This window comes from Erithacus rubecula (assembly GCF_903797595.1).
Source record: "Erithacus rubecula genome assembly, chromosome: 11".
In the NCBI taxonomy this organism is placed as follows: Eukaryota; Metazoa; Chordata; class Aves; order Passeriformes; family Muscicapidae; genus Erithacus; species Erithacus rubecula.
In genome coordinates, this window is record NC_136663.1 from 13,587,200 (window position 1) to 13,613,890 (window position 26,691).

The 26,691-nt window shown below is 41.0% G+C and overlaps 1 protein-coding gene across 2 annotated transcripts; it reads right to left on the reverse strand.

Annotated features, from left to right (window-relative positions):
- Positions 1-4,976: 4,976 nt before the first annotated feature.
- Positions 4,977-23,245, reverse strand: DIPK2A (divergent protein kinase domain 2A). 2 transcript variants are annotated; one of them, XM_079314926.1, is made up of 3 exons: positions 22,455-23,245; positions 10,745-11,048; positions 4,977-8,304 (listed from the first exon to the last, which is right to left on the reverse strand). In XM_079314926.1, exons 1-3 carry the CDS (start codon positions 23,106-23,108, stop codon positions 7,973-7,975), a joined length of 1,290 nt encoding a protein of 429 aa, XP_079171052.1. In that variant the 5' UTR covers positions 23,109-23,245; the 3' UTR covers positions 4,977-7,972. The 2 variants fall into 2 exon arrangements, with proteins under 2 accessions (XP_079171052.1, XP_079171053.1); XM_079314927.1 differs by lacking the exon at positions 22,455-23,245 and adding an exon at positions 21,967-22,226.
- Positions 23,246-26,691: the final 3,446 nt, after the last annotated feature.

Sequence of the window (26,691 nt, forward strand, 5' to 3'; positions counted from 1 at the left end):
TCATGCACAGCAAATAGGAGAAGTGAGAGGTTTGTCACAGCCTTTTGTACAATTTAAGCAGCAGTTAATACACATGTTCTTCTATTCTATCTTTTTTCCCTAGGAAAACAAACTGGCAGTTAAGAGGCTACAGTCTAGAATTTACACTATCAAAGCAGTTAAATATGACTGGATTTTAGCATAGTCAGCAAGTACAGTAAATGCTACCAGATTCCATTCAGCTTTGAAATGTGATCTCTAATATTAAAACATTCCCAAACACACTGGGAAAAATACCTGCAGATCTACAAACAGGAATATAAAGGGTATCTGTGAATATTTTAACCCCAAAACTGTATTCAACATATAAAATAAATAAATTTTAGAAATACTGCTTGGCTTTGAAGCCTCTGAATACATGAAATACTTTTCTTAAGAGACCAAATTACTTCAAAGCACTTTTGACACCTCGGACATCTATCCAAATTACAGAAGACATTGGTGGGCTGTTGTTCATGTTTTCCCCTGTGGCTTGCTACAAACATCAAGGGCTGCTTAGCTGTCTGTAAACAGGACAACTAGCAAGAACCTAGAGACCTTCAAAAAGCCTAGAGAAGAATAGGCTTCAATACATATAACATGAAATAACACTGATATTTGAATTACAAACATATGGACTGAATACTCTTAAATGGTTTGCCTTTAGGGAAATCATCTGACCATACCTTTTAGCCATTGGGAAAGTATGACCTACTGTGAATATCTGGTAGACATTGGTGGAGAAAAAGGTCCCTGGAAACTGGGCTCAGCCCAGCTACAGGAACCGCAAAAGAATTTTCAAGACACGTGGCTATCCCAGTTAAACACTGTTTTCTTTTTAACTGGTACCTGACAAAGGGCACTGGTACCTGGTAAGCTGCTCCAAAGCTTCCTTTGGCAAGCTACTACTCCACATCAGCCTGAGGTAGGAATCCTTTCCCCAAGGCCTTTGCAGGCTGGAGGGCTGGGGAGCTGAAGCCCCCTGATCCTTCCTGCAGGGAGCTGCACCAAGAGCCACCCAGCACCCAGCAGAGCCTGGCCTGAGGCTCCTTTGCCTCTGCGTGGGGAAAAGCACAAGTCCAATTTACTCTGGCTCTTGAATGCAAAGCAGAAAACAGCCACCAAAATGAAATCATTAGAACAAAAAATCAACATCTGTGGAACAGAGGATGATCATGGGCTGCTGAACTGATTTCCTCCTGCAGATATCTGACAGCTGCCTGGAGTGAGGTGCTATTTCAACAAACATCCTCCTTTCATTGTTTCTGCTTTGGAAAAAATACTCTTATCCTGGTTCATGGTCTTCTAATTATACTTTTTTTCTTTTTGCTAAATATTAAGCACAAATAAATCTTAAAAACAGATCCTGACCCCCCAATACCTGCTCTTCCTGCAATTCATATGCTGATACCATTGTATACCACATCCAATTACCATGGTTAGCTCATGGGAACAAAATCTCTTCTCTCTGGATGACTTTCCAAGGTGTGGGTTATTTTAAACATTGTCCACTCTGCCTGCAGTATGTGAAGTGAGAGTTTAACTTCAAACCCATTGCTTTTGTATACTGTTCATTAATCCACTTTCTCTTACTTTACCAGCTCCTTTCAATTCACACCAACACAGACTGTGGCTCATGCACTGGCACCAAACAATGCAGCACAGTTTGTTTGTTTGTTTATAGAATAGAGAAGTTCTGGTAATATACCAGTAAAGAGCTGTGCTACAGACCACAAACACACACTGCTGCATGTGAAACTGCAACTGTGTCCTTACTACACATCAGGTTTTTAGTGATAGCAGACAGGGAGAAAGCAGTGTCTCCTGGGTAATTCCAAGAGAGATGCTATGATGGTTTTGGTGGTTCAGTGTACAGAATAAACTGCTAGCCTACACATAGAAAAAGCACATAGAAATGATAATATAAAATATGTGGTTATACTTGGCAAAAATGTTTGCAATAACGGCTTATTTATGGAAATACATCACAGTAAAATTAAAAAATTCTAAATTGTTTAAAAGGCACTAATACAAATTGCTAAAAAGTAACTTTTGCAAAATTTTAACATTGTAATGGCAGCAGAATTAGATTAATCTCACATAATGTAATCAGTTGAACTCCAGGTAAGTATGGAATAATGCAAAAAAAAATAGCCATAAAGTCACCTATAAGAAGATATCTTCTTTTCAGAATGCTTTTGCCTTAAAAGAGATAGGTTAAAGTTTCTCATGTCTCAAAAATCCAGGCATCAAAAGAAACAGTTTGTTTCAAATTCTACATCTAGTGAATTCCAAGAGCCAGAGCTGCAATCTTTCTCTTACACTTCTAACAAAACCTTTTCAAGTCTGTAAGAGCAATATTCCAAATCAAAATATCTTTGTAATTACCAAAACAATCAGATAGAACAGCTCCTTTTCAGTAAATCACAAAAATATAAATACAACAGTGCCATGTAAGGTCAGCTATTACATTGCAAATCAAAAATTTTAACTTGAAAATAACTTACAGTAAGAATAGGAAGATTCTTAGTTCGTTCTAAATAACAGCTGGTACAGATCAGTTTTTAGGTCCTTAAGACATCAGATCTGATGAACAAAGTCACAAAGAAGGCAGGGAAATTAGGTTATCAGACCTTCCACAGGTAAAGCAATTGGGTAAAGACTCAATAGCTGTGAGCCTGAAGTCCAATCTAGATTCTGCAATAGCAGCTTATGCTAAATACCCATATAGGTGTACACTTATATATATACATTTGTATTGAATACGTCATTAACAAAAAGTAATAGATAAATAGTATACAAACTTAACTCTGAGAAGCTCAGTCAAAATGCAGGGTTCTCCTTCTGCCTAGGGAAGAATACATTCATCTCTCAGAGCCTGGTTTCCATCAGCCCTGCTCAGGAGTAAAGCAGACTTGACATGAATGTCTCAGTCCTGTTCCTGCTTCCCGGTGCTGGTTTGTTGCAGAGCAGTGTTGATGCACATGAACCAGGTTCCAGCTTTACCCATGTGCACACCCCATGTCTTCCAAGCCCTAACAAATACAAATTGGAACTGCTAATTGAGCACAGACACACTGAGGATGTTCAGAGGAGACAAGCCCCAGCTCAGGCATGCACACACTGAGGATGCAGAGGCTTTGCTGAGCCCTGCACTGAAGGAGAACACAGCCCCAGGAGCAGAGGGCAGTGCAGGGGAGAGAGGGACAGAGACCCTGCTCAGGGCACAGAGACTCCTCAGCCTTTGTCCCCTCCCTACTGCACTTGCTGGTCAGGCACCTGGATAATGCAGTCCTGACATTACAGCCTTTATAAATTCAGACAGCTATATCCACAAGCAAAGAATTGCTACAAGTTTTTTTTAAAGAACCATTTCTGGTAACATATGTGGCCCTGGGGCAGGAACACATCATAGCAAGTATGTGCAGGTAGGCAGTCCCATAGCATTTTCACATTTCAAACAGTGACACCACCACACTTCACCAGCCAGTCTCTTTTTACCCAAACCCCACCTTCCTGAAAGGAACAGGGAATGAGGTGACCCCAATACTTCTACTTCAATTGCCAATTAACTATTTAGAAAAGAAGACAATATTAGCAGAAGGCTAATCCAGTCTATTTATACTGTAATAGTGCAAAATTATGCTGAAAATAAACAGGTTATATAAAGATCAAAGACAAACATAATTTAATAACATATGTATACATAATTTTACTATTTGCCAGAGACAAAACGCCATCTCTTCCAGGAAGATGTTAACAATAACCCTAATATGAAGTTTTGTATAATACCTTGGGGAAAAAAAGTAATTAGAAAAATAATTAGGAAAATATTGTAATGGACTGCTCACAGTATCTACAGGAGACACTGGGGAGAACTGCCAAAGTATGTACAGCTGAGAAGGACAGGATTGCAAACAGCTGAAGGGATAGCTGTTAAACTGGTTTAATCTTCCCTGTCAAGTTCTCCTCCTTTGTAAACTGGGAAGTTTTTAAACAAAACATCACCACCAACAAAAATAAACACAACCAAGAACATCTAAGTCAATGAACATAAGAAGGTGGTGTGAGAAAGGAATGTGTTTTCCTAACCTTTGTCAAGTCTCACCTCTCTAAAACAAATTGACAGCTGACAGGTGTTTACATACTTTGATTTTATAAAATAATAAGTAAATTGAGAATTTTTTTCAAGTATATTGATTTATATTAGAACTGGATAAAAAGTAGGATGTGAATTGCAAATGCAGTGTGTGCTTTGCCATATTCCTGTAACTGTGTGTGTCACTGTACAAACTCCACTCTCCACTCCAAGTGTGCTGCCTGTTGATAAAGACAGTAGCTCTTGAAAGTTGTTAAATCTGCTTTTTGCCAGAGCTCTAAACTGACCCTTAGGAAAGCAAACATGAGTGTGCTAAGATGAACCATCTCCACATACAGTTTCTCAAATGAGTGTACCTAAATAAACAATTAGAACTGCTCCCAATATTCTGCAAGAAGTACAATAATTAGGCCCATTATTGGTATTCTAATTTTCTACTGTGAGGCACTGTGAGTCAGCAAGTTTCTCTTCATTCAATTCCCCAGCAATATTCCAATTTTTTTCCTCACTATTCTGGTTCTACTTTTCCATGCCCTCTCCTGATGAAGGCAGGTCCTTCTTCTCAGAGAAAAATGAAAATTAAAACAATAAACAATTTCTTTAATATGTGAAACTACCAATAATCCCCACATAATAAGGAAAGCATTCATTTTTCTCGTAAGGAAAATACATCTAGTGGGGTGAAATAGCTGCACACTTGACAACTGGTACTTTTTACAGAAAACCAGACATCCCTATCCCCAGCCTGAAAAGCATAATTGAGAACTTTCTACAAAAACTGGTTCTATGTACATTTTAATGCATCCTAGACAAAGACAATTCTAAAAAGACTTACTGATCTGAAAACGAATAGCTGAGATGAGGTTCTTAAAGTATTCTTTATTAATATCATTAGAAGTTGCAGAAACAACTTTCTTGTAATATAAAGGCACAGGGAGACAGTTTTGATAAAATATTCCAAACAAACAGTAACTTACAGTACAAAAGGACAATTTTAATGCACATACAAACCCCAAACATCTCATTCAAAAATATTTCACCATGTTCATCAATAATAATGGGCAATGACTAAAAATATAAATTGTTATTGTACAATAAATATCTGACAGGTGCAAATGGAACAAGATTTATTGCTCTCCACAATGTTTTCCCTGTAGTGTTTTTGTTGTAGTGGGGGGTTTTTGGGGTTTATTTTCCTTTAACTTCTAAGTTCCTTTCACAAGCAGCTTTAGTAACTTGCTTCTGGAAGGACTAAACCCCAAACAAAACCTAAGAGAACATTCTGACAGCTACAGAACTGTCTCAAGTAGTAACCAAAACTGGCAGTGTTTATTTCTTTCACAACTTTAACAATCATAGTCCACTCTTTCTCTGGGAAATGTGGTAGATGTTTAAAAATCAACATAGTGGTAACTCAAGGCTTTTATGGTAGGGTGGTAATGCTGCCTTGAGAGGCTGCCTGGAACAGAGGCTGGACAGAGTTAAAGGAATAAGGTAGGGATTTATTTAAAAGCCTTCAAAGGATACACCTTGGGCAGTGCAAGAGCCTGGTCATGGCTACACCCACTTTTATAAGTTTTGGTCCATTTACATATTGGGGTTAATTGTCCAATTACAGCTTCAGGTTATGCAGTCCCATCCTCCCAGATTGCTCCTCAATTCACTGTTGTTTACACTTTTTGGGCCCAAAGCTGCAAGGGTGTCCTTGGTTCTCAGGCTGGATAAGGATTGTTTTGTCTAATTAAACTGTGAAGAGAACTTGCTGACACTTTATATGAAGTTCAGAGTTATATACTAATGCAGTACAGAATCTGGAAAATATGAAAGCTAGAACTTAAGGCATCAGTTGTATCTAGTCTGAGGGTTAGTCTATTTTCTTCAAATAAGTGAATTTTATGAAGAAAAGCAACATGAACCTTCTCCAACAGCCCGTGCTGCAGCAAGCACATGAAACTGTTCAAATGAGGGGAGAAATTAAAATTAAAAGCTGCAATGGGCATTCTAAATTCAGAAGACGAGACAAGGGACTGGGAACAAATTAAGACTATAGAGGCAATGACGACATAAGAGTGAGAATTTCCAATTCTAAAATATCCTTAATCATAGAATATTTCAAGTTGGAAAAGATCATGAAGTCCAACCAGCAACCCAGCACCACCACCATGTTCACCATTAAACTGTGTCCTCAAAATGCCTAAGAAATCAAAGAGCACTCTGCACCTCTGTGTGGCTCCACTCTGAGCTCTGAGTAAGGAGGGCAGGTCAGTGAGTTTGCCATTTTCCTCACTTGCAGAACAATTTCCATCAGGCTTCGATGCAGTAAAGGAGGCAGAGCAGCTCTGCTCTTGGAAGTAGCACCCATTACCTTGCTCAGAATTAAGTTTAGCTTGTACAAAATAGTGTTTTATACACACATTTAGGAAATATTAGTCTCCTTCATTACTGTTACTAGAAGTAATATGCACACATTTCCTAAGAGTATCTTTGTATGAACAAGACTTCAGGAAAATGAAGCATAGTAGCTGTAAAAAAAAAAAAATAAAATAAAAAGCAAAACCAAAAACTAAGGAGGCAAGCTTTCAAGTGAGTTCTTGTAGCAGTAACTGAGGCTTTTATAAAAGCTGTAATTTATGAGAACAACTCCATATTTACACAAACCTCAACAAGTCAATTTCAACTGTACTGGGAATAGTCAGATTCAGCTCAAGAGAAGGTACCTAGAGTGAGTACAGCTTGCTGGTAAACCAGAAGATGAACATTCAGAAAATTCCATTTATCACTTGGGAAGGATGTAAAACAAACTGCTAACTTGCTTGACATTATTATTCAAATTAGGCTTTTCTGTAGCATAAGTACAGAGTTTTAGAAGTCCTTCAGAAAGTAACCAAGGACCATCAAAATCTGAATTTTGAAAATTAGCTTTACTACAGTATAGCATTCTTTGTTACTATATATTCAAAAACTAATAAACAAGACCATTTTCTTTGGCTTAAACTACACCAAACTAGTGATTTTTTATTTTTAGTCAATCTTCTATCCCCAATTTAAATTAACACAGACCTTTTTATTGTAGTATCTTTCCAATTTTCAAATTACCTCTGTTAAAAATAAGAGTTTGCTCTCATACCATGATTTCCTGTTAAACAGCCATGTGCATATACTGGCATGAAGGGCAAGTTTTGTACAATAGTTACATTAAGTGATATTTCCAATGGCAGAACCACAGAAGACATTAAAATGAATGTAAGTTCAAGTGAGATTTGAGCTTATGATGATCTTAAAAAAACAAACCACGTCTAAGCATAGTAAAATACAGTGTAAAACCCCCTAAAATCAGAGAGTAAACTCAGGAATCCTGCACTCACAGCATTAACATGAAAGCCTGTTCAGTTTGGAACAATGCAGACAGCTAGATACCCGGATGTAAATGCCACTTCAAGGTGTTTAAACAAACACAAAAATGAGACAACGATGTCAGAAAAAAGGCCTTTAAAACAGGCCACCAGTCTAACTTGACTTTCCAAGTAAGAACATCAGTTTCACAAAACTGTGACACTAATGCAGTTTTATGTGAAGTACCCTTTGACACACGAGCTGTCAATTAAGCTATCACAGTCTTTTGTGACCTACTCCCTTTTAAACAGTGAGGGAGAATGGTCAATAGTAGCTCAAGTTTTAATTCAGTAAGTACCTTGTTTGTTTGCAAAGGAACATTATAACACCATAAAATTCTATTTTTACAGTATTTAGAAAACTGATAAACTAGGGGTTTTTATTCTCTCTTTTTAACACGGGAGTCCAAAACTTCTGTTTTCCATGTGTCCTTGCAAGAGTGTGAAAGAATTTGGCTGTGGACTACCTGGCGTTGCTGCTGAGCTGTGCGAGGTACTCCCGGAGCTCCCTGGCGGCCTGGAAGCGGCCGTACCTCCTCTTTGGGTTGGCACACTCGTCCAGCAGGGCCTCCAGGCGCCCCTCTTTGGCAATGCCGGCTGGGGGGTCGTGCAGCAGCCCCCCCGAGGTGCCCCGCCACGTGGCGTGCCGCGACAGCAGGTTCTGGCACACGGCGTAATAGTTGTGATCCACGGTGACACGAGCACAAAGGATCTCCTTCGAGAAGGACAGGCAAGCTTCTTTATCACAGTCATCGAACTTGCTCTCGTACCACACGTCCCAGTTCTCAGGTTTATCTGTGAAATGCAAGGAGACAGTAAAACAAGTGAGAGAGGGGTAAGAGCACATGTGTGTCTGAACATAATCAGAAGCTCGGTACGCAGCAAACTGGCAATATTTAAACTACAATCCAGTTTGGTTTAGATAAATGTGGAAACTGCATCTGACAGTCTGATACATCCTGCTGAAACAGTCCTGGCAAAACAAAAAATAAGGGAAAGAAAGAGGGCACAATAGATAGCAAAGAGAGGGCAAGAAAAAAAGCAGCACAGCAAACACATGAAATCTACATTTACACATACCCAGAGGAAATATGTAGTATGTGCAAGTACAAGAGAACAATCCAGAGCCAAAGCTGAGAGAAAAACAAACAAGCAACATGATTTATTTTAGCTACATAAGATTTGGGTTCTCCAGTTGCCCTGGAAACTACTGCTGGCAAGTGGTCTACCCAAGACTAAAACAACAGTGTAAAGTAATTGCCTGAAACTTTATCTTCTTACTTTCAACATGGCAGTGACCAGAAAGAATATAAAAAGCAGATACTTTACTTATAATCTTTGAAAAAATTAAAATTCAATAAGGCAAGTGGTATTTATGTACATGCACAAACCCTCCTTGTCACAGCTTCCTTTAACTTAAAACCTGATTTACATAAAAATACCTCGTGCAGTAATAACACTTAGAAGTTTGCTAAGTGTGAGCTCTCCTGAGTTCTTGCTAGTTTTTGTTAGAAAACTTTCATCTGAAGATTCCAGACTCCTGCCAGCTTTGAGAAAAGGTCCTTATCATGCAGTCCCACAGTTCTGCAGATCTCTCTTAGCAGTATGAGGTACAAAGAAAAATTAATCTGTGCTTGGCTAGTCTGAGCTGACTGTTGGTGTTCTCATTCACGGCACACTGAGGGACAGTTTAGGAAAAAAAGAGTACTGAAGGATGAAAGCTAAAACTATAAAAACATGAGGTAAGATCTGTAGAATTAACAGCAAATTCATTGTGGGGAAAAAAAAAATCAGCAAAGGAGAATGGGAAGAAAGGGCTTCAGCAAATTCCAATGTGACATCCCATATGGAGTAGAATTACATATTAGTGTACAGTGCAACTGGACAGAAGGCACATATTGAAATATCTTAACAGGCATATTGATCACTCTGGACAGAGACTGTCTAATGGAACTTCCCAAAAGATCCACAAAATCAACATTAAATGTCAGCCACAGCACAAGTTCATACAAAGAGTAATAATTTTCTCATGTACTCTTTTGTTTTCTGTGTTCTTGATTGTTAGATCACAAATCACACCAAAGCCCTGTTTTGTTTTTTGACCTGCTGGGACAACAGATGTGACACTTGCAGCATTCAGGTTCTGCAAGGAGCTAGTCATTCCTATTCCACATACATATCAACATTTTCAGAACTCACTGGAACTTTCTGTCTGAACAATTCAGACATGCTCCAAAAATTAAAGCCTTCAGTAATTAAAGTGGGAGGGAAAGGAACAGAAAAGAAAAGAATGGAGCAGAGAGGAAAGGGTTCTGCAATAAATGTACTGAATATTCAATATATTAAAAGGTTTCCTTGGTAGTCTCATAGTTTTAATCTAAGCTGCTTGAAAATATAATAAATCTAATTAAAAAACCCCAACAAACAAACACACATTCTTGTAGGAAAATGTGTGGACAGAAAAACACCGTCTCAAATTAATTCTGCAGCACAACATGTGAAGTCTATTTGCAAAACTTAGAAAAATCCCTTCACCCAAAGCAAACTGCAATCACTTGGCCTCTTGTCATGGACTTCTGCAGAATCCAGAGTTTCCTGTTTAATGTCTCCATCCCTTAGGTCTGGAAGTTTTCTTTATAAGCTCAAAAAGAATATAAACCTACATGATGCCACTGCTTTGAGCTTTTACAGCTGACAGAAAAAAAAATAATTTGCAAACAGCACTAGAATTACTCATTCCTTGGGTTCCATTATTGCAGAGAACCATTGGGAAACAAAATCAGGTATGGGAGTAAGGCAAAGCAGGCACTAACACAGTTTGCCATTCACAGAAAGCAGAATTCCAAGACTTGCATTGTTACATAGGTGCCTGGAAGAGCCAAAAAACCCTCTTTTTCTTAGCTAAGGTGGTCAAGACAGGCTGCTTATCTGTCCCTCTGTCCATCCACCTGTCCAAACACACCCCGTGCCAACACCCTCTGTTCCCACCCCCACCTCTTCCTTTATGCAGCTTTACAGTACTTAAAGGTATGCTCAACAGTACATAAAATTGACAAATTAGTCAAGTTAATTTGTACTCTAATTGCAAAGAAAGCTAATTCGTTTGTTAATTAGTAGTCTAGTTGTAAAGCAAAAATAAAATTTAAAAAATGCATTTACCAATCACACACACTTTAAATACTGCAGAGAAAGAAGGGAGACACAGGGGGTGAGGGGAGGGAAAGAAGACACTTACTCTGTCTGATCAACCTTTTGTCTGCTACCAGAACGTTTTCTGCATCTACAATGATAACCTTCCCATCTCTCGGTCCCACTGCAAAGTTGTCAAAGCTGACATCAAGGAGGTAGAGTGCAAATTCAAAGTCATTATTTGTCAGCTGCTCAGCTATTTCCATTAATTGCCAGGCCAGATCCACTCGTTTCTCCCATGGTGCATTGAAGTAACTCCACAGCTCCTCTCCCACGTAGTTGACTGCCACCATTCTTCCACATGCTCCCAAGTACTTTGCAAATGGCCAACCCTCGTCAGAGGGAAAACTCTGCATATAAAAAAAATTAAGATTTTTATTTAATATTAAACAGCTCAGATTTTAAAAGGCTTTTCAATAAAACTAAGAAGAGAAAGCTGCAAATATCCATCTAACACATAATCCACATATTTCTCAGTTTTGAAGGGAAAGGAAAAATTATATAAAATGTATTTATGTGACCAAGAGGCCTTGCTGGACTAACACAGGGAAAAAGTTGGATAGTCTGAAAAAATACACAACCCATAGCTAGCTTTCCATATGTACACACACACTCACAAGTATTTACATATACAATTTCACCAACCATCTCTTTCCCTTGGTGTTTTATTACACATATGTTGTAGTAATGCAAGTATATTTTTCATCAAAGTATTTCTGCATTTGATCATTTAATTAAAACCAGTTCTTTTAATAACCTAAAGAAAAAAACCTCTACAAAGTGGCATGTTCTCTTCACCACCACCCTCTCCATTTTCCCAGTTGATTGGATTTCTTTGAGGTTTCTTAATATTTCTAGTATACCTTAACACCGTATCTCTTGATTAATTGCTACATATATATGGTGTGTTTATTACACACAGTCAGGTAACATTTTTATCCACAATAAAATCTGTCTCCAACAGTACCTTTCTTGGAAAAAAAAACAAATTTCCTTTGTTATGTTAACTTCCTTTCTTGGAAGTTAACATAAGAGACTGTCTAGGAATAACACACTGCAAGCAATTACAAAACAAGCCATAACACACCAGTATGGTTTTCCCAATTCAGTTCTGCTGGATATGCCCTAGGACTTCAATACAAACAAACACTTAAAAGTTACCCTCCAAACTATGGAGGAATGCAACAAGAAGAAACTACAAAAGCAATCATTTAAGAAACTCCAAATTTATAGAAGAATAAGATGTACACCAGTTTTAACTATTAGGAGATACCCCCACATGTCCATGCTCCTTCCTCATTTTCTGCCAGACACCACTCATGATCAGTTCTGCAGTGAGGACATAGCACAGGTTTTGCCACAGCTGGGGTGACCAGCATGGTGAGCTTCAGGACCAATGAAAGCTTTATACCTTCTGGAATCCATGATGGCAGAAAACATTTGCTGCCAATTGGGCAAAGAGAGGGGAAGGAAGCACACCATGCAGAACAGGTCTGAACTACAGGACCATGCAGAGAAGAGGTGCATAACATAACCTACCTTGTCTGTGTAGTACACCCAAAGAAACTAAAATCATGATTAGTATACATAATTGACAATGTTTGCCATTGTTATGGCAAGAGCCATGAAGCTGCTCTCTAAGGTGGCAAACCTTAGAAGACAAGTAACCGTGTTTACAATTACAAAGAACCACCTTTCTTGGCTGGGAAAAAGGACATCTGAGCCACAGTAATAACAGAAAAGTTTTTGATGCTTCTGCACGTCTGAACTTCAACTCTGTTTTTATCACATGATCTACTCACATAAGCAAAACAGGTTGTGATAAATCCTGAGGATAATACAAACTAATTGGACAGGTTTGAGAGCAGTATGGCATTTTCAAGCTGTGATACCACGTAACTCAGCAAAACTAAATCCCTCTCAGTAACTAAATCTACCATGCAATAGGGAAAACATTATCCAGCCTCAAGGCTTATTCACCTGCAGGACTCAGGGCAATTAATGAAGGTAGAAGTACAGCCAAAGAGCCAGGTTCAGGTCAAGTGTCACATTCCACAGTTAAGAGGGTTTGGGGGCTTTTTTCCCCTTGTTTTGTTGTTAACCTTCCAACAACTGAATTCAGTGTTCTCTACATATTCTGAACAGACAATATAATAAAAACATGGCTGTGGCATCAATGAATGTCACCAAAGAGCTATTTCATGTGCATTTACTGTGACTCTATTTAGTCCTGGAGCAAAAAAAGAAGCAAATAGCTGTCGTCCACCAAATTAAATTATTTATTTTACCTACATCATATAAACTTCTCGTTAAACTGGAGAGAAGTTGTCTGACTACATTTCCTGATAAACACATGCTTAACTAATTTCAACAACTGTGCATGACATTCTCATATTGCTGCATTTTATCAGCACTCAATTCAATGACACTTAAATGTTTTTATTTAAATATTACTTTGGACCACCCCACTTCTTTTCCACAGTTCTCCTTTTTTATGTTCCTATCCTGATCTGCTTATGACTTTGCCTCTCTTTTCAAACACTAATTCAACCACAAACAGTTGAACCTGGCAAAGGATGTGCTACCACTGGAAGCAAAGGTGTCCCTCCCTCCCAACCCACAAGCACACTCATTGCAATCCCCTGCACACCATTAGGAAAACAGGGCTGGTACTTGCCAGGCTGGTGCTCCCTTGGATCAGAGCCTGGTCCATACCACATCACCACCTCATGCTGGGATGCAGTGCTGAAGAAAAGAGGAGGCCTCAAGAGCTGGGTGCAGAAGAAGGGAGGAGCTAAGGGGACTTCTCCTTTCCAGCAGCAGCAGGGATTTATGTCATGCATTAAACTGATTTTCAATGTACAGCGTTAGTCACTGATCTTCCAAACACTCCCGGCACTATATACACTGAATTCCATTCCAGACAAGAAATTCTAGGAGCAGTTTGGTCTATTCAGAAGTGCACACCTTCCTGTTAGCAGTAGAATAGCTGCATGCCATGCTGTAACAGATATATTTATAACACTGTGGCAATAAAAACATCTTTTGACAACAGGAGAGTGGGGAATCCTGCCAACATCTGCACATGTACAAACAACATCTCTGCTTTGGCTCCCTTCCAACTGGCATGTAACAGCCCCATCTACACTTCATTACCCAAGTCAGTAGCGGAAGGAGGGGATAAAAATATGTACAAGTGCCTCATTCAGTAGTTTTTATATTCACTTGGTGAATTTGACAGGAATATTAATTGAAGTGCAGATCTCTTGTCTTTGCAAGCAGCTGTTTGTAACTTTTTGTACTATTCTATTTTGAAAGCTGTTTTCTAAGAGGAAACTGCAGCTAACTTGACCAGGATTTTTCATGTATTAAAATTTTGAAAGCCAGTAAGAAATTATAACAAATTTATATGATTAATGAATATGTTTTCCATTAAATAATGCAGAACTTTATTTTAGGTTTTATTTTAGTAGTCTGCATATTTAATTAGATAATTTTGTACTTGAATATGCTATTTGCAGGCTTAAAAACCTGTATTTGACAATCAAGGCAAGAAACTAAGCTCTTGTTCAAAACCAGAAGCAGATGTTTGACAGAAGAATCTGATTCTGATGCACCCACTCACATTTTATCTGTGAACATATATACAAATGCCATGGAAACCACAGACAATTAAATTTCTTAAAGTGTTTGAAAATACAAGTAATGCATATAAAAATCTAAAAACAGGTAGCTTAGTAAGACTCCCCTCATTAACACTCTTGTCTTTCTCTATTTACAGAAATATGTATAATCTTCTAACAGAAAGATGGCAAGCAGTAAAGATGCTCCATTCCCAGTGACACACCCCAAAATATATTCTGCTTGCTCTAATTAGTGTATCTCTAATATACCTCTATAAGCAAAGCTTAAAGACCTAAACAAACCCAGTCAAATAGACAATGGACATGTTCTTCCTGAAAGAATAATGTTGCATTTATGACTTTAAAAAAAGCACTGTAGTCTCAGAATAAATATTAAGAATTAAGAGTGAATTTATCACTCCACTGAAGCACAAAACACACTATCAGTGCATTTGTCTTTCTCACTTCCATCTGTCTAAACCTGAGAAGATACACAAATGTGCCACTGCTTTTTGTTCAGAGCTGTGAATTAGATCAGGCAGTGAAGACTCATCAGCTTGAAGCTGATAAGGCCTATTGTATTGTGCAGTAACAAAAATCCCCTTTGAATTAAACACTTGGAAGAATATTAGTTTATCATAATGAAGCATATAATTCATCCTCATATTCAAGAACAAAAAGCCAAATCAATTTAACAACTGACATTTTCTGTACCACTAAAAACCATGGTTTTCATTTTCAGAACTATTCCAAAAGATGCTCTATTTGTCATCTCCAATGTTTGCATAAAGTGAGTTCCAGCTCAGAAAAAACACCCCAGACAAAGCCTGCCCAAACAAAGAGCTACATCTTCTATGTGATTAAATGTTTAAAAGCACACACAAACAGAGGGGGGCCTTGTCTCTGTAGGACACTGAGGAACTTCATGGCAAGATGAGCCTCTCCCTGCCACCTTCACTGAATCATTCTGCTGAAGTGCATCTGCCCAGGCACAAGTGGGCAGGGCAAGCAGAATTCGAATAACATGTCCTTCCTCAAAAGGAACATTAGTTTTCTCTCAGAGCACTGCTGATTCTGCAGTGTAAACAAAAGTGGCATTTGTATGATTCACCAAGGCAAATAAGCAAAGCTCTGGAACTGGGAAGAGCTGGAGAGCACATTTTACAGTGATGTTTTTTGGATCCAAGGACTTACAAAGCACAGTCTCAACACAGATGCCTCCTTTTATCAAGAATTGATCTGCATTCTGGAAGATGCAAGATAAGTATTCAAATGATTTTTGGATGCTAGTGAGTACAATGAAAACCATGTAATTCTCAAGTGTATGTCACACCATTTGACATTTACCTAGAACTCCCACAGAAGTTATGCATATATAGCCTACACACAGAGCATGAACAGTGCATTTCATTGAGTACTCCAGTTACTGGTGTTCCCACTGAAACCATGTTTTTTGATTTATTTGACTTTTGTTCCAGTTTGACTACATTTCAACCAGTTACTACATACAATTCATGCCAACAAGAGGTTCACACCAGACTTAACACACTATAGAACAAAACCACACAAAACTCTAAATACTCAGTTGTCAAGACGAACACTTGAGCTGCAAAAGTTGTATTTCACAATGTCAGCAGAGATACACCTCTTTTCCAAATACATCAATGAACAATGATTAAACTCAAAAGCCATAGTAAAGCAAATTTAATGTCATTATTGGTTTGCAGTTCATAGAAGTTTTTTTCAGATTACATTTGCAACAGAGGAAAATAATCACTGTGTATTTACTTCTCATCAGTAATGAGCATGGAATATATCACTATAAAGGAGTCCTAGCAGAGATGGCCTTATTTTTAAAATACTTTGCAAAAGTCTAAAACAAAGCCTCTATTACTTAATTCAGGGAAGCAAAACATAACTCCCCCATACATCTGAGATACCAGAACAATATTGGTATTGCAAGGTTTCTAATGTGGGGTAACAAACTTTTTTCTGCTTCTGAAAACTGAAAGAGTGAGAATTTCTCAAGAGAATTTCTATTTAAGTCTGTATAGTGACTTCCCAGCAGCCTTTAAGTTCAAACAGCCATTCATCATAACATACACTCCACAATAACTTCAAGAATTTCTAGACTATTTTAAAATATCCCTTATAATTCACCCTACATGTTTTCACTGAAGGGAACTTTCACTAAGAAAGAAGGATGAAAATACTTTTGATAACTTAAGGAACATAATTAAATATGACAGTTAACATGACAAGTACAAGCCCGTTCTGGTCTAATATGCACAGTCATGTGTCACTGCAAAAAATGATTCTTCAGTTTTCAATCCAACCACATCAGTAGAACATTCTTGTAACATGAGGCCACTCAATTTTAATTCAACAAAGAACAGTTTTTTGTTTCTTTTGAAAGGTTCATGATGGAAATTCAGTCTATAAAAATCCTAGTATCTGTATGAACCAGGACTTAAACAGCACAAGCCCACTCAAGGACATGTCAGGTAGTGCAGATAACCAATTTAAATCTGCTACTTGGCTTATGGCATCAGAATTAGGAACAGAAACACCAAATTCAGTAATGAAGAAAGCTGAATGGGTACCAAGTATTAAAACTGCCATTCTATATTCTATCAATAGAATAGAACTACAGAAAATAACTTCTGATTAGAAGAATGTGTACAATAAAAACAGAGAAGAGGAATTTGCTCATTTACTTCTTATGTATGGATCAGCAAAAAGATTTTGTGGAGCATTTGGCTAAATTGCTACTTTGAGTGAATTCTGTGCAAGAAATTGTTTCAAATTGATCAGTTAAAATTTGAATATATGTTTACCAGATGCCAACTATTGCTCTTCCCATAACAAAACCAAACAGAAAGCCCAATGACGACAAGCAGAGAAACCAGAAGAATTTTAGGTTATGTGGCAACAGTCTGTTCATGCAGAGTAATTATACTAGTAACAGAGATACAGCTGTTTGTTTTGTTTTGCTTTTTCCCCACAAGGAATAAGAATGATCAGAAGTTGTGAGAAAAATAAAGCCATTAAGCTCAACCATTTAAAAAGCTAAAACCATTTCTGAGGGGGGGCAATGATTTACAGTCTATTAAAAATGCAGAAATACTGCTATTTGGTACATAGAGATTGGCATTTCTCTTAGAGTCAGAGAAATAAGTCCTTGAGACTTGTAATTTACATACAAAACACAAATGTTCACCATCATTCTTTGAAGAATGTTCATTTAAACAGGTTGTTAAAAGCTGCAGCTAGAGACAAAGTTGCATTAATGCACTCTGGATTTGACAGACACCTTGAAAAAAATCATCATTACATACAAGCATTTTATTTTAATTGCAAAAGTATGCATGCAAATTTCAAGTTTGCTTTGTGTGCTGGTCTAGTATTTTCCACAGTAGCTGGTATGGGTCTGTGTTTTGGATTTGTGCTGGAAATGGCACTGATAATTCAGGGATGTTTCAGTTCTTGCTGAGCAGTGATTACACAGAGCCAAGGCCTTTTCTGCCCCACCAGCCAGGGGAATGGGGGTGCACAAGGAGCTGGGAGGGGACACAGCCAGGACAGCTGACCCCAGCTGATCCAAGGGATATTCCATCCATATGGCATCATGATCAGCACCTGCAGCTGGGGGAAGGAGAAGGAAGGAGGGGGGAGACACATCCAGAGTGACAGCATTTGTCTGTCCAAGTCATTCCATGTGATGGAGCCCTGCTGTCCTGGCAATGGCTGAGTACATGCCTGCCCATGGGAACTGCTGAATGAATCCTCCTTTGGCTTTGCTTTCCCAATTCTCTCTCCCATCCCAGTGTGAGGGGAGGGGGCTGCATGGGGCTGAGTTCCCAGCTGGGGTTAAACCACAACACTCTGAAAACATGCAAACAGAACTGACATTTTCATATGGCACCTGGCAATACTGTAAACCAGCACCACAGCCAACACAAAGGCAAGACTGAGGGTTTCAAGACCAGCTCTAGATGCACTTTTGCCAAAACAATTTTTAAACCCTGCATTTCAGTTTTGTCAGTACAGATGTCGACTGTTTTTTGTGGGAAGCATAAGAACTCAGCAGAAATACAACACCTCACTGAAAAACAGCTTTCTTATCTGGAAACAATTCCTTATTTCAGCTGTCTTGAGTGACACTGCACTTTTCCTAACACTGAGAACAAGGATTTGGGGCATTGTTGTTTTTTCCTGTTTAAGTACAAAACATAAAATTTGCCACTGGCAAAACGTGTCAGACACTGCACGGCTGCTCCCCATGGCTCACAGCACGGCAGCAGCAGCTCAGGAGCTGCCGTCCAAAACTGTCACAGCACCTCCAAAGAGGAAATCTGGAGGCTGACAGGGATCAGAGGAGCACTCTCAAAAGTGAGGCATCACACTTTTCAGTTCTATTAACAGTAAGTTTATGTTCCAACTTGCAAGTGAAGATAAAAATTAAACAAGTTACTTGATAAAGTTGAATAACATCCAATATTTAAGCAGATATCGCTGCTGAAAATATCTCAAAAACTTTCTCCACGACATCTATTTTACAAGACAAACTAGAAGTTGGGTGGTTTATATAAAGTCACAGGACAAGGATAAATCTGCTTACATCCATAATGGTTCTATGAATTCTACAAAGAATGAACAGCCACACTGCACTCCATCTGTAATCCAAGTTATTTTCACAATTTTTATACTTCTTAAGGCAACTTCAGCCAACCTATCTTTGCAAGTGCTTGATGTACACCAACATCATATTCAGTTAGAAATAGGATGCTATGCATAGATCCTACCCCCCAGGTGACTCCCCTTTAAAACACTGTTGCTTTTGTCCAAATAAGCTGTTCATGCCTATATGAAATACTGGTTTAGATGTAGCATTTTGATTACAAATGTCACCTTATTTTACTAAAAAGTAAGCATCTTTATTGCAGAAAACAACTCCTAGGAGGGGAGATGAAGAAAACCCAAATCTATCAGAAGTTAAATCTTTAGCATATAAGTTCTTTGGTTCAAATGTGAATTCAGATGAAAATTACAAAAGGATTTAATTAGTGAGCCATTTTGCAAGATTCTACAGAAGAAAAATTAGTATTTTAATACTCAGAAATATGTAAACTGTACTTGAACAATACTACATCTGTCATTCCATTTGCTTAACAAAGAAAAATGGCAAGAGGGGCTGAGTTCTTCCCTGAGTACACCTACACAATAAATAAGTGTGAATGAAGAAGGTTAACAAGAAAGTTATAAAATATACAAATAGTGAGTTCAGATTACAATATGGAATCTATACTAAACTTTGCAGTGTTATACATTTGATACAAACCCCTGAACATGTAAGACCATGCTATGGGTTAAAGCCCCACCTGAACAATTCCCACAGCAGAAGCTGTAAATCACTTGTGACAATGCAGTTCACAAGCAACACCACTTCAGGAATAATCCATACTTCACACAGGCTTCAAGCTAAAATCCCAGTCTCTGATGAGAAGCCTCATAATCCACAAATTGCTGGCTCTTGTAGACAACTACAGTCAATTTTCTGTTATAAATGAAAGACCAAGCTTTGAATTCCTACCAAATTGCCTATTTACATTTGTCTATAACACAATTAAGCAACACAGAACTTGCATGCCCTGTACACCAAGAATTTAGACATTATCTCCACTTCTAAACCAAAACTGTTATGAATACCAGTGCTCAGTCACTGTAGTGTTCCATGAAAGGCTTGAGGCAAAAACAAGCAATATTTTTTCCTTATGCCCTCCGGTGACAGACAGCATGAGTTAAATCCATCAATTTATTGATTGCTTTCTTTTAAATTAAAATCTGATTCTTCATACAACATCATGCAGGTTTATTTTCTTGGAAGCAGCTTATTTTTAAAATAAGCCTACAAGTTTCATTCATTTCATAGCACTACCTGCCTTCATCAATACTGCAGAAACTACACCATAAAATGTTTTACGGATGTTATGTACAAAAACAATCTTTTCTCAGTAGTCAGTTATCAATTCTAGAAAGTAACCACCTCTCACAGTGTCTGGCATGTTGCTGCTCCAAGAGCTGCAGAACATGTTTCTCAGATGGAGACTAAACCTGGAATACTATGGGATTGGAAGGCTTCATACAGATTCATGCATGTTACATATTTCATTCCTAATTGAGGGAAGATCCTCACACCTCGAGTACCCAATGCCAAAGTTAATTAAAACCCCTCTGGAGAAACCAGATCACTAGCAGTGTTTTAGCACACAAAGCTGACCTGAACCTCCTCAGAAATATTGTCCAAGATACACCTAAACACCAAAATTTACAAGACTCTATTAAACACTTTTGACCTGTTAAAAGGTGACAGAATTGCTTTATCTTGCTATGAGCTGCTAAAGGCTGCCTCACTGCTCTCAGCTGCACCCTTATTAAGATACATGTCAAGCTCAAGTCCACCCAAGATTTTCTTCTCTTCAACAAATTTTCTTGACAATCTCAGGACTCATCCACAGTTCATCAAGAAGCAGAGAGGAATCAAGGCTCCTAATCAATGCACAGCCCACCATTTATGATCCAGCCCATTACAGAAAATGCCACAGGTGTGCCATACTCTTTGTGTGTAAGGAATTACACAGAAACACAGCTGTTCCCTGGCCATAGAGGTCTACACTCAGTATGTTGGAACCACTATTCAAAACCAAAAAAGTAAGCTGTATGAAACACAGCCAAAACAAATCGCTTCTCAAAGAATTTCTGAATATACTCAGCAGTGCAAAGCAGTTTTGGTTTTGTTACTTAAGTGGAGTTTCCTTTCTCACTATGCTCAGGATGAACGTGACAGCAAAATAGGAGAGTTACTGTACCCTCAAGTCTGCTGAGAAGCAACTGAAAACACCTCGGAAACAAAACTAAAGAGCTGTACATGGAGAGACTGAAGGGCAGAAGGCACATTACTGAAAAACATACTTGTAATTAAGTTCATAAATTGATTTTCTAGAAATTAGTCAGTAGGCGAACTTTCTGGAGGGTAAAGCCTGCAGCACTGCTTTTTAAGCATTTCTTGGCCTCTCACTAGAGAAACAGCAGATGTTAATAGTTATCATGAGGTAATGTTTTCAAAACATATTTGCAAATATTATTTTAATCATACATTGGATAAAGGCAAGGACAGTTCAGTAGTTAGACAAAACAGTTCTGATTTCCAAACCTACATGCTACAGGCACACTTGGGAGCTCCCCTGATAATGTTAAAAACCAAAATGCAAAGCTCTCCATCCAAATAGACATGGAATAGAAACAACTGAGTGGTGCCAGAGAACAGAAGTTGCCTATGCATTTTTTGCCTAAAAATTTACATAACGTATGAAAGCACAAATTTCAGGTGTGTGCTGAACCCGTCCCCCTAATTAAAGACTACAGAACATGTAACTGCTGAAAGGAGAACACTGCTCGTTTATTTGTCGGTCTATTTTCAGACTACAAATACCTACTTCTAATTTTTACCAGCACTAACTATATTTAGTTCACATTAAGAACATGACATAGCACATGAGTCAGTTTCTGACAAGGAAAGCACAACAGCATCTCAGCACAGTCGCTATGCACTCCCTCTTAAACTAGAGCTTAAGAAATGACTCACGGACACCCAACAGCTGCCCGGGAATATGTGAATTGTGGAACACGCTGACGGTGAAGTGTGCGAAAGGCACAAGTCAGCGGGGAGCATCAGCCCCCAGCACTGCCCCGCACGCTCCTGCGGGACCGCGGCTGCCGCTCGGTACCCAACGGCACAGGGGATGGGGATGGAGTTAAAACCCTGAGGAGGACGGCAAATCGGGAAAACACGCAGTCTTTGAGGAAGGAAAGGAGGAGGAGAGCTGATCTAGGCTGAGCGAGCTAAAGAAACGCCTCCTGCCCGGAGGCAGGGACCGGGGACCCTCCGCTCAGCCCGCCCTGCCGGCACCGCTGCAGCAGACAGCGCACAGAGGCAGCGGCGGCCCCGCGATCCGGCGGGGTCTGGGGCCAGCTGCCCGGAGCCCTCGGCCCCCGCCCGCAGACACGGCGAGGGGCAGGCAGGGCCATTCCGGCGAGCGTCCCGCCGGGACGGGCAGCGCCGGCCGCGCTTACCTGCAGCACCAGCGGCTCGGGGTTGAAGGCGAGGGTGATGAGGAGCTGCATGCGCTCCGAGTCCTTCAGGTTGCGCAGCAGGAAGCTGCCCGAGTCCTTGGTCTCGGCGTAGCGGCGCACCAGGCGGTCGAGCAGGCGCTGCGAGGGGCAGTGCACCAGGTCGGACCAGCCCTCCACGGCGCCGGGGGTGAGCAGCCGCACGTCGCCGTTCAGGCTGGCGAACTCGGTGGCGGGCAGCGCCTGCAGCAGGTCGCAGCGGCCCCTGCCGGTGGCGCGGCGGCAGATCTTGGTGTCGATGTCGGCGAGCTCCTGCGCCGAGCCCAGGCGCTTGAGCACGACGCGGCGGGAGCCCTCGCGGGGCTCCCCGTACCGCGCGAAGTACACGTTCTTCACGTTGAAGAAGTCCAGCAGGCGCAGGCGGCCCCAGCTCTCCAGCCGCAGCTGCCCGTTGAGGAACTTGCGGCACCAGCTGGTGCCCCAGCAGGCCGGGCACTTATTGAGCTGCAGAAAGCGGCGCTCCGACAGCTCGTTGCGCTGCAGCGAGGCCAGCAGCGAGTGCGTGTTCAGCACCAGCGCCGCCGCCAGGCTGCCCAGCACCGCCAGCTTCACGTAGCGGTACAGCCGCCCCAACTTCAGCGACACCAGCCGCAGCATCGTCCCGGGCCGCGCCGGGCCCCCCGCCCTCCGCCGAGCTCGCTGCCCGCCCCGGCCGCGCCGCGGCTCCGGCTCCAATAAACTCCCCGCCTCGCCGCCCGCCCGATAAAAGGCGGCCAAGTTACTGAGGGGCCGGCGGGGAGGGGGAGGGCAGGGGAGGGGGGGCGGCGCCTGCTGCGCGCGGGCCCGGGCGGCCCCGCCCCCGGGGAGGGGCTCGGGCTCCGCCGCCGCCGCCGCTCCCGCCGCCGCGCCCCTCCCGCCCCGGGGCTCCTCCCCCGCCCGCCGCTGGACACGCCCCCGGGGCGGGGCCTGGCGCGAGCGCCGCCGGCCGCCAGCGGTTGGCCGCTCGTGACGCGGCGCCGTCGCGTGCGGCCCCGCCCTCTCCCGACCCGGGGGCGGGGCCGCCACGCGCAGGGGGCGGGGCCTGGCGCCCTTCCCGCCCCTCAGCCCCCGGCCCGCCGGACTCTGGGGCCGCCGGGGAGGGGGCGCGGGCTGCCGCTGCCTGCCGCCATGTTGCCTCTGCCTGTCTCCGTGTGTGTGTGTCCGTGTGTGTGTCTCCGTGTGTGTGTGTCCGTGTCCGTCCCCCGTGTCCGCCGCCGCCCCGCTCGCCCGCTGCCCGCGGAAGCCGCTCTGCCCGAAATCGGCCCGGGACGGCCGTGCTGCCCCGGCAGTGTCCGCCAGTCCCCGTGTCCCTGCCTGCCCTCACGGCTCCTGCCGCGTCCCAGCTTGGCTTGCTGGTGCCACGGGAGAGGTTCTCTCTTTCCCAGTGCTGGCAAGGGGCAGTTCGAGTGTCTCGTTCTATCCTTGGAGCACTGCACCCGATGCTCTGCAATGCATTCCCCCTATCCCCTCTCCGGGCGGAGGAACGCTCCGGACCCCGTGCTGTGTGTGAGGGCTGTCACCGGCGAAGAACCGTTCTATAAAACAGCACAGGAACAGACATTAAAAAAAAGGGTGAAAGTCTTGATCTCATCTGACACTATGCTCTCACAAGTTAAAAACAACCTTCATATTGTGAGAAGTAACTCACTTTATCACCTGCTCAATCCCAAAAGTGCAGTAGGGATATGGTCGTTGCAAAAGAAGTGTAGCACACTGCATAATTTCCGGTTATATTATATGCACTGTACAAAAATTTAGCTGCTTAGTATTTAGAATACTGGATATACGTTTGTCTTTTTATACTGTCATGTACTGATATCCACGTGTACTGTGTTTTGACATTTCTATGTCTAGTCTAAAGTATTTCTCGTATTGAAGTTTTGCCACTGACCATATCTGTTTCAATATGCCTTGTTAAATGCTGCTGGTAGGGTGAAAACATTCCATCAGCGAATTCTCATCTACAAACCAGTGGGTTTATTACAAAGTAATATTTATTACAAAGTAATATTATAAAGTAAATATATACATAAATATATATCATCTCCCTTAATTCAAGTTTTCTTTAGGGGATGCACTGTTTGATGCCATATTTCAAATAATCAGAATTGATCCTGAAAGACGAACTGGTTTTTTTTTCTGCATGGAAACTCGAGACTCACAAGCTAAACATGTTTGATCTTTATATGTTGGTAGTGGGTTTTTTAATCTAACAATATCTAGTCTGTATGTTATTAAATCACTAACAAATCTAAATATAAACAAATACATCCAATTGATGTTTATTTTCTGCATTGCTTATTTCTCAAGCTTTCTCATTTATAGGGAAACAGCTTGATCCTTCTGAACGTGAACAGAATATTTTAATCTTTACTAGATGAAAACATTTTAAAGTACAAAGAGTCATTTAAATAGTTTAATACACTCAACAACAATGTAGTGTAAGTGTTCTTAAAGCATTTGACATGGCAAATTCATAAACAAATACATCTGCTGTTTCTGAACAGATCAGAAAACTTGTTCTGTAGCTATTTCTGGTTTCACTGGCATTCACTGCAGACCGTGGGGGTTCTTTGTGAGGGACAAGGAAAAGTGGAGGCTGCCTTTCTATACAGTGTGTCTTTAACACACATTGGTTTCACAGATTTACAAATTTTGGGGTAGAGAAAAAAAAGGGAGACTGAGGGGAAAATGCAGCCATTTGGAAGACTAAAATGCATGGGGAAAAAAAAAAAGGTTGAGGCAGAGTTGGAAAGAAAAAGCAAAGGAAGGGGACCAATTGAGTAAAAAATGGTTAATTCTGACAGAAGGACAGGTATATCTTGTCGTTTTAAAACCCCTAATTTGTGAATGATCCATTTCAAAGCGCAAGGGAATGCAAAATAAACTAAATAATGCATTATAATACATGCATTTTCTGTCTTTCTAGAGTTGCCTCCTTCTGACCAGCCTTCAAAACCACCTGCAGTGGTTCTCCTGTGAAGGCTTCATTCTGTAGGACTGTAATTCCTCAAAGCTTGCAGTGGCTGGGCTGCACACCCAGTGCAGTGCAGAGCCCGTGCACGGCGCTCTCTGGTGTGCAGCGGGTTCTCACTAAGGGCTGGGCCACAGGGCCATTCCAACAGCTCTCTGATATTGCTGCCTCCATCCAGGCATTTTTACATCTCTGTCACAATGGTGTGGTGGAGTTATGCACAGACCTTTTATACAAGCAGACATGAAATATTCCCTCTGTTTTGAGAGACATCCAGGCCTCGTGGTGATCACAGACTCTACAGCTGCAGAGGCATCCTATGCAATGTTAAATTATCTCGTATATTGATTTGAAAGAAGACTTGAATAGATCTCAGTCTCCATAATGAGAGAGCAAATAACCCTCAGAATTTAAACAGTTTAGAAAGAAAAGATAATCCAGCAGCTCTATTGAAAAGTCTGATAACAGTCTCGCGTACTAGGGCACTTCACTCTGAGCTCTTATTGCAAACTACAGAATAAGCAGCTGTTCAAAATGGCAGATATCTCAAAATCCTTGCAGATACTGCAAAAGAGTTTGGAGTATCTCTTTTTTGTTCATTGTCTAGACACTCATTCCCACACTCGATCACCAAATCACTTTGCCACTTTCAAAATGGGGATCTTTGTCCCTTTAGCCAGGTAGATGAAAGATGTGGTGGTAAGAACAGTTCTAAGTTCTTCACCTTTATAACCCAGAGTTTACATATTTATGTTTATGTGAATCAGACTTCTGCAGACACATGGTTCAGAAGCCTGTGTCCAAGCAAGGGCTGCAGTGGGCATGCCTGAGATTTCCAAATATTTTCCCTTTTATGTTTGGGGGATAGCTACAGGTTGGGCCAAACATTCAGCATCCTCAAACATCTTTCATATTTGATCCTTGAGCAGAAGTAGAATGTAGCTGGAGGAATCTGAATATATGGCTGGACTGTGTAAAGGATCCATCCAACCAACCATCCATCACACTCAGAGGAACACTGCAGTGCTCTGAGGATGTGTAGCACAGCTTCTCTTCTGTGCTCTACCTTCTGCAGATTGAAAATCTGTTTTGTTATGTTGTGCCACTTACTGATGGCAAAATAAAATTAGTATTGTGCTTCTGGAAAAATAACACCTTAAAAGTGGGTTAGGTTAGTCTGTTAATCTTACTAGGGAGTATCTGCCTTTAACTAATAAAAAATTGCAG